Source organism: Vidua macroura, chromosome 1 (genome assembly GCF_024509145.1).
Source record: "Vidua macroura isolate BioBank_ID:100142 chromosome 1, ASM2450914v1, whole genome shotgun sequence".
In the NCBI taxonomy this organism is placed as follows: domain Eukaryota; kingdom Metazoa; phylum Chordata; class Aves; order Passeriformes; family Viduidae; genus Vidua; species Vidua macroura.
In genome coordinates this window covers 105,112,731-105,126,663 of record NC_071571.1, presented here as the reverse complement: position 1 = coordinate 105,126,663, position 13,933 = coordinate 105,112,731, and the positions used below count along the sequence as shown (strand labels likewise).

The following is a 13,933-nucleotide window of genomic DNA, read 5'->3' as shown; positions in this document are numbered from 1 at the left end:
TTCTATGTCTTTACTGAGAATTCATGCAGATACTTTTGTGATAAAAGCCCTTACAAACAAATGTGAAGTCAGTGTCACCTGTGATCTCTGATATACTCAGATCTATCAGGATAAGCAAAATTATCCTGAGTACCCTGAGTTGGAAAAAAGTCACTCCTTCATTGAATTCAGATGCTGTGACAAGAAGAGATTGCATGAACAAGTAGCTGCTCTTTGAATGATCAGAGTTTATGTCCTGAGAGTTTATGTCATGGACCATAGTCAACAACTTAAATAACAAACAAGTTGATAAAAACATCTATTTAACATTTAGTGAGTTATAGAAAGCAACAAAGAAGCATCATAACAATGAAATTAAATTATCAGAGTTGTCCAGTGTTGTTGTGAATTTGCAGCTTTCATCTCATTTTGTGCCTTTCCAATTGTTCTAACACAGGACACAGGACTAACACAGGACAGCCTTTTGGTACAATAATGAAAAGTGCACCTGGGAAATAGCAGATGCACAGAGTAACTCTACAACTCAAGAGTAGAACTCTGCTGCTGTTAATATATATTTATACTGCAGGACAGAGAAAAGGCCTCAGTTGGGTTCTGTGTCCCATTGTGCTGCACATTGTGGAAACACAAAAGGGAACAAAGTCCAAGACCCAAAGGGCTTGCAGTGTAATAAAAAGATATAGTGAAGAGAAAAGCAATAGGATGCATTCAAAATAGACAGACTTTTTAAATACCTACATGCATTTGTCATCCCTTCAAGCTGCCAAGAGAGAAGAATAATCCTGACCTGCTTCCTCAAATCTACTGTACTTTGTTTGAATATTACTTCCAATGTTAACTGATGCCTGGTTAAGATTCTCCTTTAAAAAAAAAATCCAAAATACAGTTTCAAACCAATTCTATTTCCCTGGATTTTACAACAGCATGCAATTAGAAAGAATAAAACAAAATTAAGTGAAAACTGAAATAGAACTACCAGTGAGAATGGGAAACACAGTGAGAATGTAGTTATTCTAAGTGAGAATTTAGTTATTCTTGCCCTTGACAATTGTTGGACATATTTTCATGCAGACACAGATAATGTCCTTTAATTCCACTTGAGGAGTCTATTCCTGTCAGTTAAACATTATCTAAAGGTCCCTATGGAGGTGTTCGTTTAAAGCTGATGCTGGCACAGTTTTTCACTCTTTTCTAGCCATCTGGTCACATACCGAATTGTCAGCTATTTTATCTAAACCCAAGAGAAGGCTGAAGGAGTAAACAAAAATACCAACAACAACAACAACAACAAAAAAATCTCAGGGGTCAAAGTTACCACAACAATCAAGCCTAAAGTTACAATTTCTTCTTACAAAATTCACATGAAAGATACATAATAAAAAAACCACAAAACCTCAAAAGGTTGCAACCTGAGGCTATTTTGAAACCCCCCTCCCTCCCCAGCCCATACACAGAGCTGTAAACACACTGAACATTTGTATTGCCCCCTCTTCCCCCACCCCACTCTCTGAAAGAATTGATAGAAAATATACTTATCCATTCCTTTACATTTAAGACTTAGCATCCCAGAGACTGGCAATCAAAATTATTTTGCATGACACTCCATAAAGCCTTTTAAGATCAATTTTTAAATGCTGATGCCTCAGTCCTACGCTTTCTGTGCATACTGACTTAAACAACAGAATGTAGAAGCTGACTGTCTCATTAAAGCACCCATATAAGAGAAATTGCTACAGTTCTATACAAATAGGAAAGAGTCCCACTACATTAAAATGAAACCGAATTATCTTAGCAAACCTCTTTTTTCCTCATGGTCTTCTCTCTTCTCTGTGCAACGTTGTTCCATCTTACACACACACTTAGATGTGCCATAAGTGCTTCTTTTAAAGTGCATAAAAGCTATCCACAGCTCTCCTAAGAATGAAACAGTTTTAATATTTTCTGATCCATGTTCCTGCCACAAACATTCACCGGCAGTATGATAGCTCCAAGAGGAGACATCTGATTCTTGACATTTAAAGATACAATACTGGTGAAAAATAGTGACGCTGTATTAACTGCAAACAGCTTGTGAGGGAGTAGGTGATGTACTCCTAAAATGTATAATCAGAACAAGCAATAATTTCAACCTTTTGATTTTTTATTTTTGACTCAGAGCCACAAAAAAGAGGAATAGCCTGATAAACAAATCTGGACACATTACAATAACTGTTTTAAGAGAATTTATATTCTATGGCAAAAAGAAAAGTAGGTTGTTTTCCTGCTGGAGAAAGTATTAAGGTACCCCATAGTTTCTCAAAAGGGTCTCAAAAGCTTTCTTAAAAAATGAGCACTAAATGAAAGCAAAATTGAAATTACAGAAATCAAAGAATTTGTATCCTGGTAACATTCAGTTAATTGACTTTACAATGCTAAATGAAAGCACTAAAACATCAAATTCCCCGTACCCCTACTGTGACAGCCTTATAAATTCAAAAGGTACACAGAAAGGTCTTATTTTTCCCACATGGAAAAAAAAAAAAATCCTGTTCTAACATGAACTGTTACTTTGAAATACTGAATTCTGGACCAAAAAAAAAAAAAGCTGATATATTTTTAATTTTAGTAGTAGAACCCCTTGTTTGGTGATCAGTGGCCTCTGGGGAAAGTTGAGACATCAGAGCAAACCTCCATCCCCCACAAACACCTGAGACAAGGCAGAGCACAGTTAACAGCAACCAGCTCTCCACACTGTACCTGGAGGTACTGACATGACCGTTCCTGCTGACACGTCTCTGCCTTCACCACTGTCTGGTCCATGTTAACTGATGCTTTCTGGTAAACTTCACGGGCTCTGCTCACGGTTAATGTAGAGGACCAAGAGCTTTTCTTCATTAACTGGGAGTCCAAATTCACAGGCAGGTTTGCACAGGTAGAGCATTTGACATCATTATTGCTTCTGGAGGACTTCACAGTATGCTCGCTAATAGTGTTATAGGCTTCCATAAAGTATTGGGAAGAAGAGCGATCAGGGCATCTTCCCATGGTCATGACCCCACTGGGACCATGATAAATGCAAACATCATTGTCCAAGTTGTCATCTGAACTCCACCATCCTGATGCATTGGATCTGGGCTTACCTTCTGATCGCCTTTCCTTACTCTTGCTGCGCTTCCCATACCTCATCGTCTGTGACTCCTCCGGGCTTGCTTTCCCCCCATTGACGCTCCCCTTGGATGGTCCTTCCAGCGAGTGGGACTTGGTGAAGAGCTTTTGGACAGAATGAACCAGATGCCGGATCCTGCCCGGGCTGTCACTGCGGTGCTCCATGGCAGTTCGTTTGTACTGCAGAGTGTGGTAGCCATCCCGATTCAGGGGCAGCTGCCGCTCAAACTGGTCCAAAAGGTTGGCAGGAATGCGGTTCGTCTTGTTGGCAGTTCCGTGGGGAACCAGAGCACACTCATCCTTGAGTTCGTGGTGGGAGCTGTAATGCCTCCGGGGAAACGTGCTGCTGGCAATCTGATCATTGTAGGGCACCATGCACTCGGCCTGGAAAGAGTTCCTTTGAGTGTAGTAAGGGTGGTCTGCGGGGTGGGGGTCCACTGGGTTTAACAAATATGGCTTCCTGTCCTGGTGGTGTGGCAGGCTGTCACACGCAGGGTCACAGGCAACCCCGTGATGGTGACTGCGGCTGCCAGATAATCCCTTCATCGCTGATGGAAAACGAGTCCCAAAGTCATCTAATACGTATGGCTGTGCGACAGGCAGAACTCAGAGAAAGGCCTAAAAGGGAGAAATACAACAGAAGGTGTAAGATATTCAAGCTGAGAGAATAAACAGCATGTGCACAATTAACATGCTTTGTTTCTTATTGCTGAAACTGAAATAAACATTCTCAGACTCTTTTTATCCTTTAATCTTTCCCACATCCGACATGGTGATAAAGATACCTAAGCAGTACACAAGAAAAATTATCTTGTGCCATTAGCTGCAAACAGATGCAAGACAATGTTTCCAATATGAAAAGCAAGATAAATGTTGCCACCTCTACTCAAAAAACTCAGTTCTGAAAACATTCTTGGACAGGGACATCCCAGGCTGCCTTAACTGCCCATCTGCATGTTTTCAAGGCCAAATGGACAGATTGGAAAAGATACTTTCTTTAATGGAGCACTTTCTGTGCTTCTTTGGGCCAAACACAAAGCATGGTGCAATTAATGGGAAACCTTTCTCTAACTTCAGTAAATATTTTTATTCAATCTCTATATCGTATGCCTGGACTGTTATCATCTCAAGGCAACAGCAAAACATTATTTCTGTTAAGTTCTTTTCAAATTAAGAGTAAAATAACAATAAATTACACTGTCAAAATGAAGCCAAACCGACTATTTAACATCCTATATATCTGTGGGGTTTGTATTTACTATTTTCTGGCTCCTACTCACTAAAAAAAAACCATCTTATTCTGCTAATGCACAGCTTGGTTTATTTCTCAATAATTTTTCATTATTCTAAGCAGAGTTCATATATCCCTACATACTCCCACCATTAAAAGAACTGGGATAGCCAAACCTTGCACAGAACAATAACAGTTAATAACAATAACAGTTAATTCGTGATTGCAGTTATTTGTCCCTGAAGTAACTTGCAATGCTGTAGAATATGGATTACAACAAATTGAAATTGGAAATCTTCATCCCAAGTGATATAATAACCACCCTGAGGCCAGATGCACTCATTTCAGCCCTCAACTCTAGCAAAACTCTGGATGCAACCTATGAGCTACTAATGTGTGTATTATGAGGTTTCAGGTGTGGGAAAGAAGTCTCATGGTGCCATCTGAGAAGCTGAAGGGCAGAGGACTCCTTAGAGGATCCTTTCTTATACTGCACTGAAATGGGAGTCACTCAGCTACTTCACTCCTTTCTGGCACGGCTAATCACATTAATACTTTTGGAAATGTAGCTCTTGAGATCTTTCTTGGAGTAAGGATAAACATGCACAGCAAACAGGTTTCCACTATGTTCCTCCAGCACTCTCTCAGCTAAAGTTCATGTTTTAACAGGTTGTAGACATTGTACCCACTGGCAAATTGGTAATAATTAAGTTTTCTAAAATAGCATTAAGTTCATGCCAGTCTGGAAAAGCATGCTCCTCACTTCATCAGAACTTATTTTATATTTTCTTCTGAATCTGCAGCAAGCCAAACAGGAGTTTTTTTCAGTATGCTTCAAAGCTAATCTGGATGTCCTGCATTTTATTCCCCCTCACTGGATCCCTGCAATGCAGAAAATGTTCCTTCTCAGGAGACCTTGAATTAAAAAAAAAGTTTTCAAAATACCACAAAAGGCTCTTGAAATATTATAAATGGATAGGCTAACGAAAATGGCTAAAGGCACCTTTAAAACCATGAAAATAATATATTCAGGGAGCTACACTTGTCAATTATACTGTAGTGACAATCCTTAGCACTTCTAAAGAGAATTTGACATCCCCACCATAGTTTTAAAATATGATCTATTAGTCTGTCTAATTGAGAAACATCCAAAGGGATGTAGTAGTAGATTAATTAGTTAGGTAATAGAAAATGTGACTTAACAAAGATATCCCATCAAGCAGAGTACTTCTAAAGGATACAGAGACCAAATAAAAAATAGTCCAATCTTTGCTATCTATGAATATCTTTTACACATCAAGGTTTATGAAAAGAAAACTTCACCCAGTTTTTTTTTTTACTTAAATCCATAAATCCATTTGCAATCACGCAACAGTCCTTAGGATGATGGATAAATTCTCTTAAGGCTAAAAATAGACTAGTGTGCTATATAAGATAAAAAAAAATTAAACCTTGCCTCAAAGATAGGAGAAAGATGTGAAAAAGTACAACTAAGTGGGACATGCCCTAAAATACTGATTTATTTTCATTTTTTCCCTATCTGAATGGCGATGAAATTTTCATACACTGTGGCAAAAAGAGTATATGGAGGCAAAGAACCAAAAGGACCAATATTTCACAGCATAATGAAGTCATGACAGGCACAGGGGATGTAATGGAATTATCGAGAAAATGTAGCCTTAATATTTGGATACAGAAAATAGCTGGGATCAGGAAACACTTGATCTGGTTTATAGACTGGACAGAATATTGTGGAAAACCTTGAAACTAAAAGCAAGCTTAAAAGATGGAGCTATGGTTTGACCAATGAGAACAGCCATGTTACCAGCTGTGTTTTGGATGGACTGGCAATATGGATGCTAAGGAGGATGTGCAAAAACTGGTAAAAAAGTGAAAAAGCTTATGAAAAGTGACATTTGTCTGTATAGAGAGAAAACGACAGGCTTTCAAAAAAATTGTGGAGGAAGATTGGCTAAGCATTGCTATATGAGCTTGGATGGCAAGTAGGATGGAAATGTTTAGGAGCAAAAATACATGTATTTTGAGTCTGAGCTGTCAATGGATCTTTTATGAGGAAGTACTGGAGAAAAAAGCAGAAGACAGATAGGATGATCTGCCCAAAAGGAATCAGATGAACAGATAAGGAGATAACAGAGAAAATGCTTGTGAAAGCAAAAGATCATAGAGTTATAAAAAATCAGATTTAAAAGAGGTGGAAAAAAAGAAGAAACAAAAAAGCAAAAACCAGAGAGAGATAGAAAAATCAAGCCAAAACCAAAAGGGAAAAACCAACTATGTACCATAGTGCACCTTCCAGGAAAGAAAGAATAAGTATACTCTGCTCAGCACCGAAGAAAGAAGTGTTGTTTTCCTTAAATATTTAGTGGACAATTCTTCTGCACTAAATCACTCCAAACACAAAATCTAAATCACTCTCCTGTTTAAATATGTTAATATATGTCTAGAAAAAATTTCTATCCTACAGTCTCTGATTTCATCAGTATTTTTCAAAGAATATGCATCATATTCCATAATTGTGTTGTCTGAACTTGTACATCAATGTTTAGGGCAATTAGCAGCTGGAGACAGGGCTATCTGTTCATGCCATGAGTAGCTGAGAGGAAGCCAATTAAGGCTTTTATTATATTGGTATATTTTGGTCAAAACGGGAACATTTAATTATTCATGACATAGAGCAAGGCAATTGATGAACATATTAATAAGCAGTACAAATAGCAATTCTGTAGACAGCAGACCACAACTACTTGATGGCATAGGAATAAAGGACATGTTAAAGAGATACAGCATTGCAAGGATGAAGAAGAGCGCTTACTACTTTCAACATTCATGTTACATTTGCTTTTGTTTTCTTGAGGTTGCCCTTGGTAAGAACAATAGAAATATATTCATTCTTGTCCCTAATGTGGTGTCCCTAATGCATAACAATTTCCTGGAATAACCTAGTGGCTAGAAAAAATGCCTATTTAAATCCTATGTAATTAAAATGAAAATAAATGCAAAATAACCAAACCTGAATGCAGAAATCACCTTATTTTTTTACAAATTTCATGTAACTATATTGTCTACTCATGTGTTCCAAATTTACTCATAAAACACATCTTTGAGAAACATATTCTTTCCCTTAGATATATGTTCAACCTTCTGTCTTAGAAAAGATTTACTGATATGCCCCTGAGCCCCTCCAGCTTCATCCAACAAGACTGCAGAATGCAGAATATGCTGGGGCAGAGGAAGGACTCCTCTTCTTGAGCAGCAGCACTCCTTGTCTCCTTGTGGCACTTAGAGGGGGAAGAGGTAGAGCTCAGGAAGGAGGGAGGGGTGGGAGGATGGTGTTTTACTTTTCATTATCCTGTTCTGATTTTGAGTGGTAATAAATTCAATTAGCTTTCCCGAGTTGAATCTATTTTCACTGTTACGCATGGTGGTAATTGGTTTGTGATCTCTCCCTGTCCTTATCTCAACTCATGAGACTTTTGTTTTTCTCTCCCCAGTCCAGTCATGGAGGGGAGTGATAGAACGACTTTGGTGGGCACCTGACATCCTGCCAGGGTCAACACCCCACAGGCTGATGGACTTGTGGTTGCCTGGATCCTCCTTCTTGCCCCATTTTGAAGGCAGGGATAACATTTGCTTTCCTCTAGTCCTCAGATACCTCTCCTGACTGTCATGACCTTTCTAAGATGATTGAGAGTGGTCTAACAATGATGTCCACCAGTTCCCTCAACACTCGTGGGTGCATCACATCCCATCTGGGCCCACAGACTTCTGGATGTCAAGTTTTACTCCATAGTGTCTTCCTCCTCAACCATGGGGAAGTCTTCTTTTTCCAACAGAGAAGTCACCAACAGAGACACCCCAATTAGGCATAATTAGGGCCACAGCACCTTGGGTCTAATATCTTTGTCTGTTCAGAGACCAAGGAGTGAGGGATGTTGATTTTTTTTTATTGTTTGGTGAGTGTGGTTCTTCTAAGATACCATTCAATGAGTCAGATGACACTTCCAAATCTTCAGGTGTCTGCCAGGTCCAGAAATTGAAGCACTGGGACAGAGGTGGAAGACATAATGTGCAAACACATAATGCGTTCACGTGTATGTTCAGCTCTGAGTGAGGAGGGCATGTAATCATGTGCACAAATTGAACCAATGATGCTTCTTAGCAGTACTGTTTATAGTTGTGCTCTCATTTTACGCTCTGTGGTAAACAAAGATAGGTTCCGATTTCCATGCTAAATTCCCAAGGTTCTCAGAATTTGCTTATTTATTTAATCCCATACTATGGAATGTTCTCAGTGAAATTCCTTTCCCCAGTTCTCAAAATTTACAAACAGATGGAAAATACGATTATGGTAGAAACTTCCACATGCTCCTCATGCAGAACACTGCTTTATTGAAAAGGTCTTGATATTTTGCAGCCATTATGTGGGGCCTTTTTGTTACATTGCATCACATTAATGAAAATCTAGACATCAATAAAAGGATATATATTATAAAATTCATCTATCCACATATTTTATTAAAGGTGTTCAAAAGAAAATGAGGTCTCAAATCATCTCCCTAATACATTTTGGCATGTAATATGAACAATTCAGTGCCTTGGGTAAAACTCTCAAAAGAACATCTAATTTTTGCTTCTGTGTCAGCAATCACACCAGGGAAGTGATATTTACAATATAATTTAATCTTGAACAGTGGACAGGGAGTCATAAAGAGAAATATATTGGCCAGTCAACTCATTCCAAGTGCATGGGGAGATCAATAAGTGGAAGAAACTGGGAAAAAAAACCCATAATTAAGCTTTAGCTGATCTTGAGGAGGCCCTTGCAAATGGTATGCATATCAGAAAAAAAAGAAGAGAGGCATCCCATCAATGGCATCATAAAAACTGGTGGGGTTTTTCTTCTCTCTGCATCCAACAATTTTTAGTTTGCATATATTTGTGGTATCAGGTATCAAATTTAAATTTGACTACTGTTTCCATCCATGTGTTTTTGGTGAACAACTGTGGTGGTCAGTACCAGAAGAGTATGTGCCTAAAAGTTTTGGGCTTGGCTTTACTTTCTTCACGTCTGTGGCTAAAAGCAAGTTGATTCGCCACTAGGAGTGTCACGAAATCTGCAGTCACTAAGGTAACCTAACACATAATTACCTCTGAGTCATATCTAAATACACTACAAAGTCTGCGAGATTCTAACAGTAATATGTCAGCAAAATTTTGACACAAAGAGACCGATTTTTTCAGTCCTCTCAGGAGTGTGACTGGCAATACGCAGGATTGCACACAAAGATCTTGGCTCTACAAAAAGAAGTCCTAAACTGTGATTGTCTCCTCTTCCACACTCCTGATTTGCACACAAATTCACAGTCAACTTAAAAAAAATTCTGATCTGATTCAGTGAGTAATAATATACAGTGCAATTAGACTACTCATTACTTTCCTGTGGTGTAGGACAGAGTCTGACTCGACAAGGTACAGCTGGAGAGCCTGTTGTGAATTCAGAACTGCCAATGGACATTTTCTTCTCCCAGAAAGAAAACAAACAGGATATTAAATCTGTATAATGTGCAAGTAAATATTTAATTGAATCTGTATAATGTAGTATTTACTTGAATCATTTAATAAATGTCATATAGGCAGTGTTGAAGCATATACCTCATACCCAAATTTAGATCTTGCATTTTAACCTCCTCAGTCTGGGGGATGATGAGCGTTACGACCTTAATATTTTTTTTTTTTAAGCAGAATTTGCAATGCATTTCCAGAATGCTTTGTCTGGGGAAAGAGCAAAAGAGAATGAAAAGGAAGATACACCAAAACTGGGAATCAGGTTAACACTGGTTACTCCCACTAGCCCACCAGAAAGAACTTGCAAAGCCTCAGAGAAACTGTCCCACATCATAACTATGACTAAGAACATCCTGGAAAAGTCACTTCATAGTCATTTTGGTATTATGGAGCTTTAACTGTAGCAAACAAATATCACCACTATGATCACCCTGCTTGGTCATGGATACGTTCCAAGCTCTGTGTGCCCAAGCCAGGTTTCTCCAGTGAGGCAGTAGGAAAAGAGGAGAGGCACACAATGCCAAGAACGTTCTGCTCATATGCAAGACCAGCTAACTCCTACATGGGAGAAAACTGACTCCTGGGAGAAACAGGAAAAGCCCCCTCTGAAGGTGTGAGATAAAAGAGCTCAGCCAGCAGGGCAGAAAACTCATTGGGTTGGTAGAAAATAGTCATGCTTAGATCAAAACTTAATCTTTTTCATTATAACCTGTTCCTCACAGCTCAACTGAAAAGTAAAAACCAGTAATTGTGAGTTCAGTTAGGCACTGAATATGAAACATCTGATTAAAAGTCAGACAGTAACAGGATTCTTTATTTCCTAAAACATTGCTATAGTACTGAACTTCATGAATTTAAGGTTTAAAAAAGCCCACAAACAACTAAAAGCTGAACCAAATCCTCAAATCCTTGTCTCATTTCACCTCTACTGAAAAAATAAGAAGAAACCTTAAAATCTTCTTTTCAGAGGGAAACATTTGCCACAAATATTTTCTCAAGTGATTTTAGCAACCATTTTTAAGGAGGACTATTTTTTACAGAATGCAATAAAATGATTTTGAGCTACGGCAAACTGGGAAATAAATCTTAATTTATGAAGAATGTCTGAAAAAAAATTACTGGTACTTTCAAAAAGCTGCTTATCAAGTATGTCATAGAGTAAAATGTGACAGTAAAAGGAAGAGAAAATCTGTGTGCAAAATGTTCTTCCCCTGCACGGCACAAGATAGTGGCTGCATCCCCTCTGGGAGACAATTCTGCCCTTGAACAGAGGATACAACCTTTCCTCTTCTGCTTTGAGCCTTCATTCAGTTCCACCTAAAACACCGAACCACCCACTACATTTAATCTATTAATTTACAACAACAATAATTTAAAAGTTTTACAAAACCCCTGTAGCAGTAAATTCGATTTTTGGATATGATTCTGATTGTAAACATAAAAAAGCAAAAAATAATATCTCAGACTTTTCTGCTATTATTTATGCACATGGAATTTGCTTCTACTGCACTCATGCCTCTTTTTTTCCCCTATTTTTTGGTGAATTTTCCAATAAATAGAACCAATGGTCTGCACATACCTAGAAACAAGCAGATTTAAACATTAGAGAATACTTCTGAGAAGTTTATCTTGAACTTCTTTTGTATATGTTTACTTATGCATACAAATGGCACATGATAAGAATTTGATTGTAGGAACTATGTTTATCCAATAAACAACCAGAAAAGGATTCTATTAATAAACAAGTAAAATCGAAACAAAACTTAATTACTGCATACAAACTAATGAACCCCTGCAAGCAAGCTAAAAACTATTCAGAGAAATAATATTTTCTAAACAGTGAACATGGCTTAAACATTTCAGAAAAGGCTTTCAGAATAGCTTTTAAATTAGGAAGAGAGAAAAATGACTGAAAAAATTATTTGATGAAATGAGTTATTATGAATAATAATCTGATATTGGATGGCCAAACAGGAAAAATTAATAAACCATGCTTATAAGCTTGAATTGCAAAGGTCAGCTTTGCAATGCCACAGAATTTAACTGTGACTTGTTTACTTCCACAGTTTGTGACTGATCTTTTACCAGTTTGATGAAACCACACAGGATGACACTGTGAGGAATATGGTGGTGGTACCCTTATATTAGGTGCCATCTAAAATGCTTGTGCATGAACTTGACATCCATTTTTTCAAGAAATGGAGATTTGAGGATGATTTCTCTTCACTATGTGCATGCCATACAGAAGCTCATCACAGATCACTGTGCTGAGATACACAAAATGGTAAATGAACATCTTACTCCTGAAGGATGTTTAACTTCATCAGCACATTAGGCATTTATACAGTGCATGTTTCACTCTTGGGGGCTCAGAGGGAATACCAAAGCACCAGACGCTGTTATTTTACACTAGCCTTGTCTGAACTTCACACATTGCTGACATGAAACACAATAATAAAGAATGGAATTAAAACTTCTCTTTATATATAGAGAGTAAAGAAGTCAAAATCAAGGAAAATATCCTCAAGAATATTTTCATTTCACTTGAACTTTGTTGCATTAAGAAGCATTCATTGATACAGAAAAATTGAAGTGAGGGAGGGAGTGGAAGAGAAAGCACTAAAAGAAAAGGAGGAAGAGGAAGTATGAGCTTAATTCCCTTTTTTTGCCTGTTACTATTTCCAGCAATGCCCCAATTGATGTAACTTCACAGATCTCAATGGAATTGTTCCTGAGACCAACACGACTATCATGAAATGAACTTAATTTCTGCTTTTAATATTTGATGGCTTAAAGAAATAGTATAGAGTAAGAATTCTCCATAATATTAAGTAGGTAGAATTTTAAAACTATTTATAATGCACTTTAAAAGGCAGTGTTATTGGTAACTCAGTGCTTCATCACACAAAACTACCATAAATGAAATACACTTTAAGGAACTCCTGAAATTTAATTTACATGCAATTGCAAATGATAGAGTGTTCATATACTGGAATACCATACACTTTCAAGTGAAAAGCTTTGTCTTTAGGTTCTACTGCAAAGCATCTTGTCATGAGTATTTAAAAAAACCCACAGAAGTAGTGCATTTGAAGTTATTTTTAATTAAAAGAAGTTCTAATATTCTGTAAAACAAACAAACAAACAAGCAAACAAACCTGCAGAGTAATATGCATATATGCAATAAATATTTCAGAATAAATACTTCAGAAAAATGTTTCTTTAGAAGAGTAACACCATAAGCAGGCTACCATATATATCAAACTGGTAATATATGCAGAACGTTTTGTTAATTCCTTGTTGCTTACTCCTCCCAATTTAATCTAATTTAATTTCAAGGTGAAGGGCAAGTGCTTTCTACAATCTACTTTAATTTGTGTACTAAAAAGGCATACTCCCTTAAACCTGAATAATAAGCACAAAGCCTTTTCACTTTATTACATCTTTCAAGTATTCAACTGAAATCTCATCTTTCCCCTCAAAACATGAGGTTCATCATATGTTAAATGTCAACATTATTGTGTAAGTTCAGGAGAAGACACAGTGGGCTAAGCTGTTTGTCCTCATACATGTCTTCATGTCCTCATGTTTTTCCTCATGAGGCTTATAAAAACCATCCATAACTGCTACTGTGGAGCTACAATTTATTGCTGACATAGAGTATACCTTGTGAAAAGACAGCAGGTCTGATTTTAAAGCTATGAAGTAACAGAATCTGCCTCATTTCCAAGAAAATTGTTCTGGTAATTAGCCACTGATCCATAGGTGCAGCTAAATATGTCCAGTATCCAATTCCAGCTAATAGCTCTGGAGATTTTTCAATAAACCTTTTCAGAAGCCCTTACCATGAGCCATATTCCCACCTGCTGCTGTGGGACAGAACTATTGCAAGCCCATGGCTACTTTATACACTTCATATCAGATACAGTTCTTCTCAGATATGCAATTACATTGTTAGGCTCTATCAGTAAC

The 13,933-nt window shown here is 37.6% G+C and overlaps 1 protein-coding gene across 4 annotated transcripts in view; it reads right to left on the bottom strand.

Moving 5' to 3' along the window:
- The window catches only part of DLGAP1 (DLG associated protein 1), a 395,614-nt gene that overhangs the window by 131,658 nt on the left and 250,023 nt on the right, over nucleotides 1-13,933 (bottom strand). For all 4 annotated transcript variants that reach the window (XM_053984133.1, XM_053984159.1, XM_053984150.1 and 1 more), the window contains one exon: nucleotides 2,737-3,762. In XM_053984133.1, coding sequence (XP_053840108.1) covers nucleotides 2,737-3,690 — 954 coding nt within the window. In that variant the 5' untranslated portion in view covers nucleotides 3,691-3,762. The remainder of the gene's footprint in view (nucleotides 1-2,736; nucleotides 3,763-13,933) is intronic.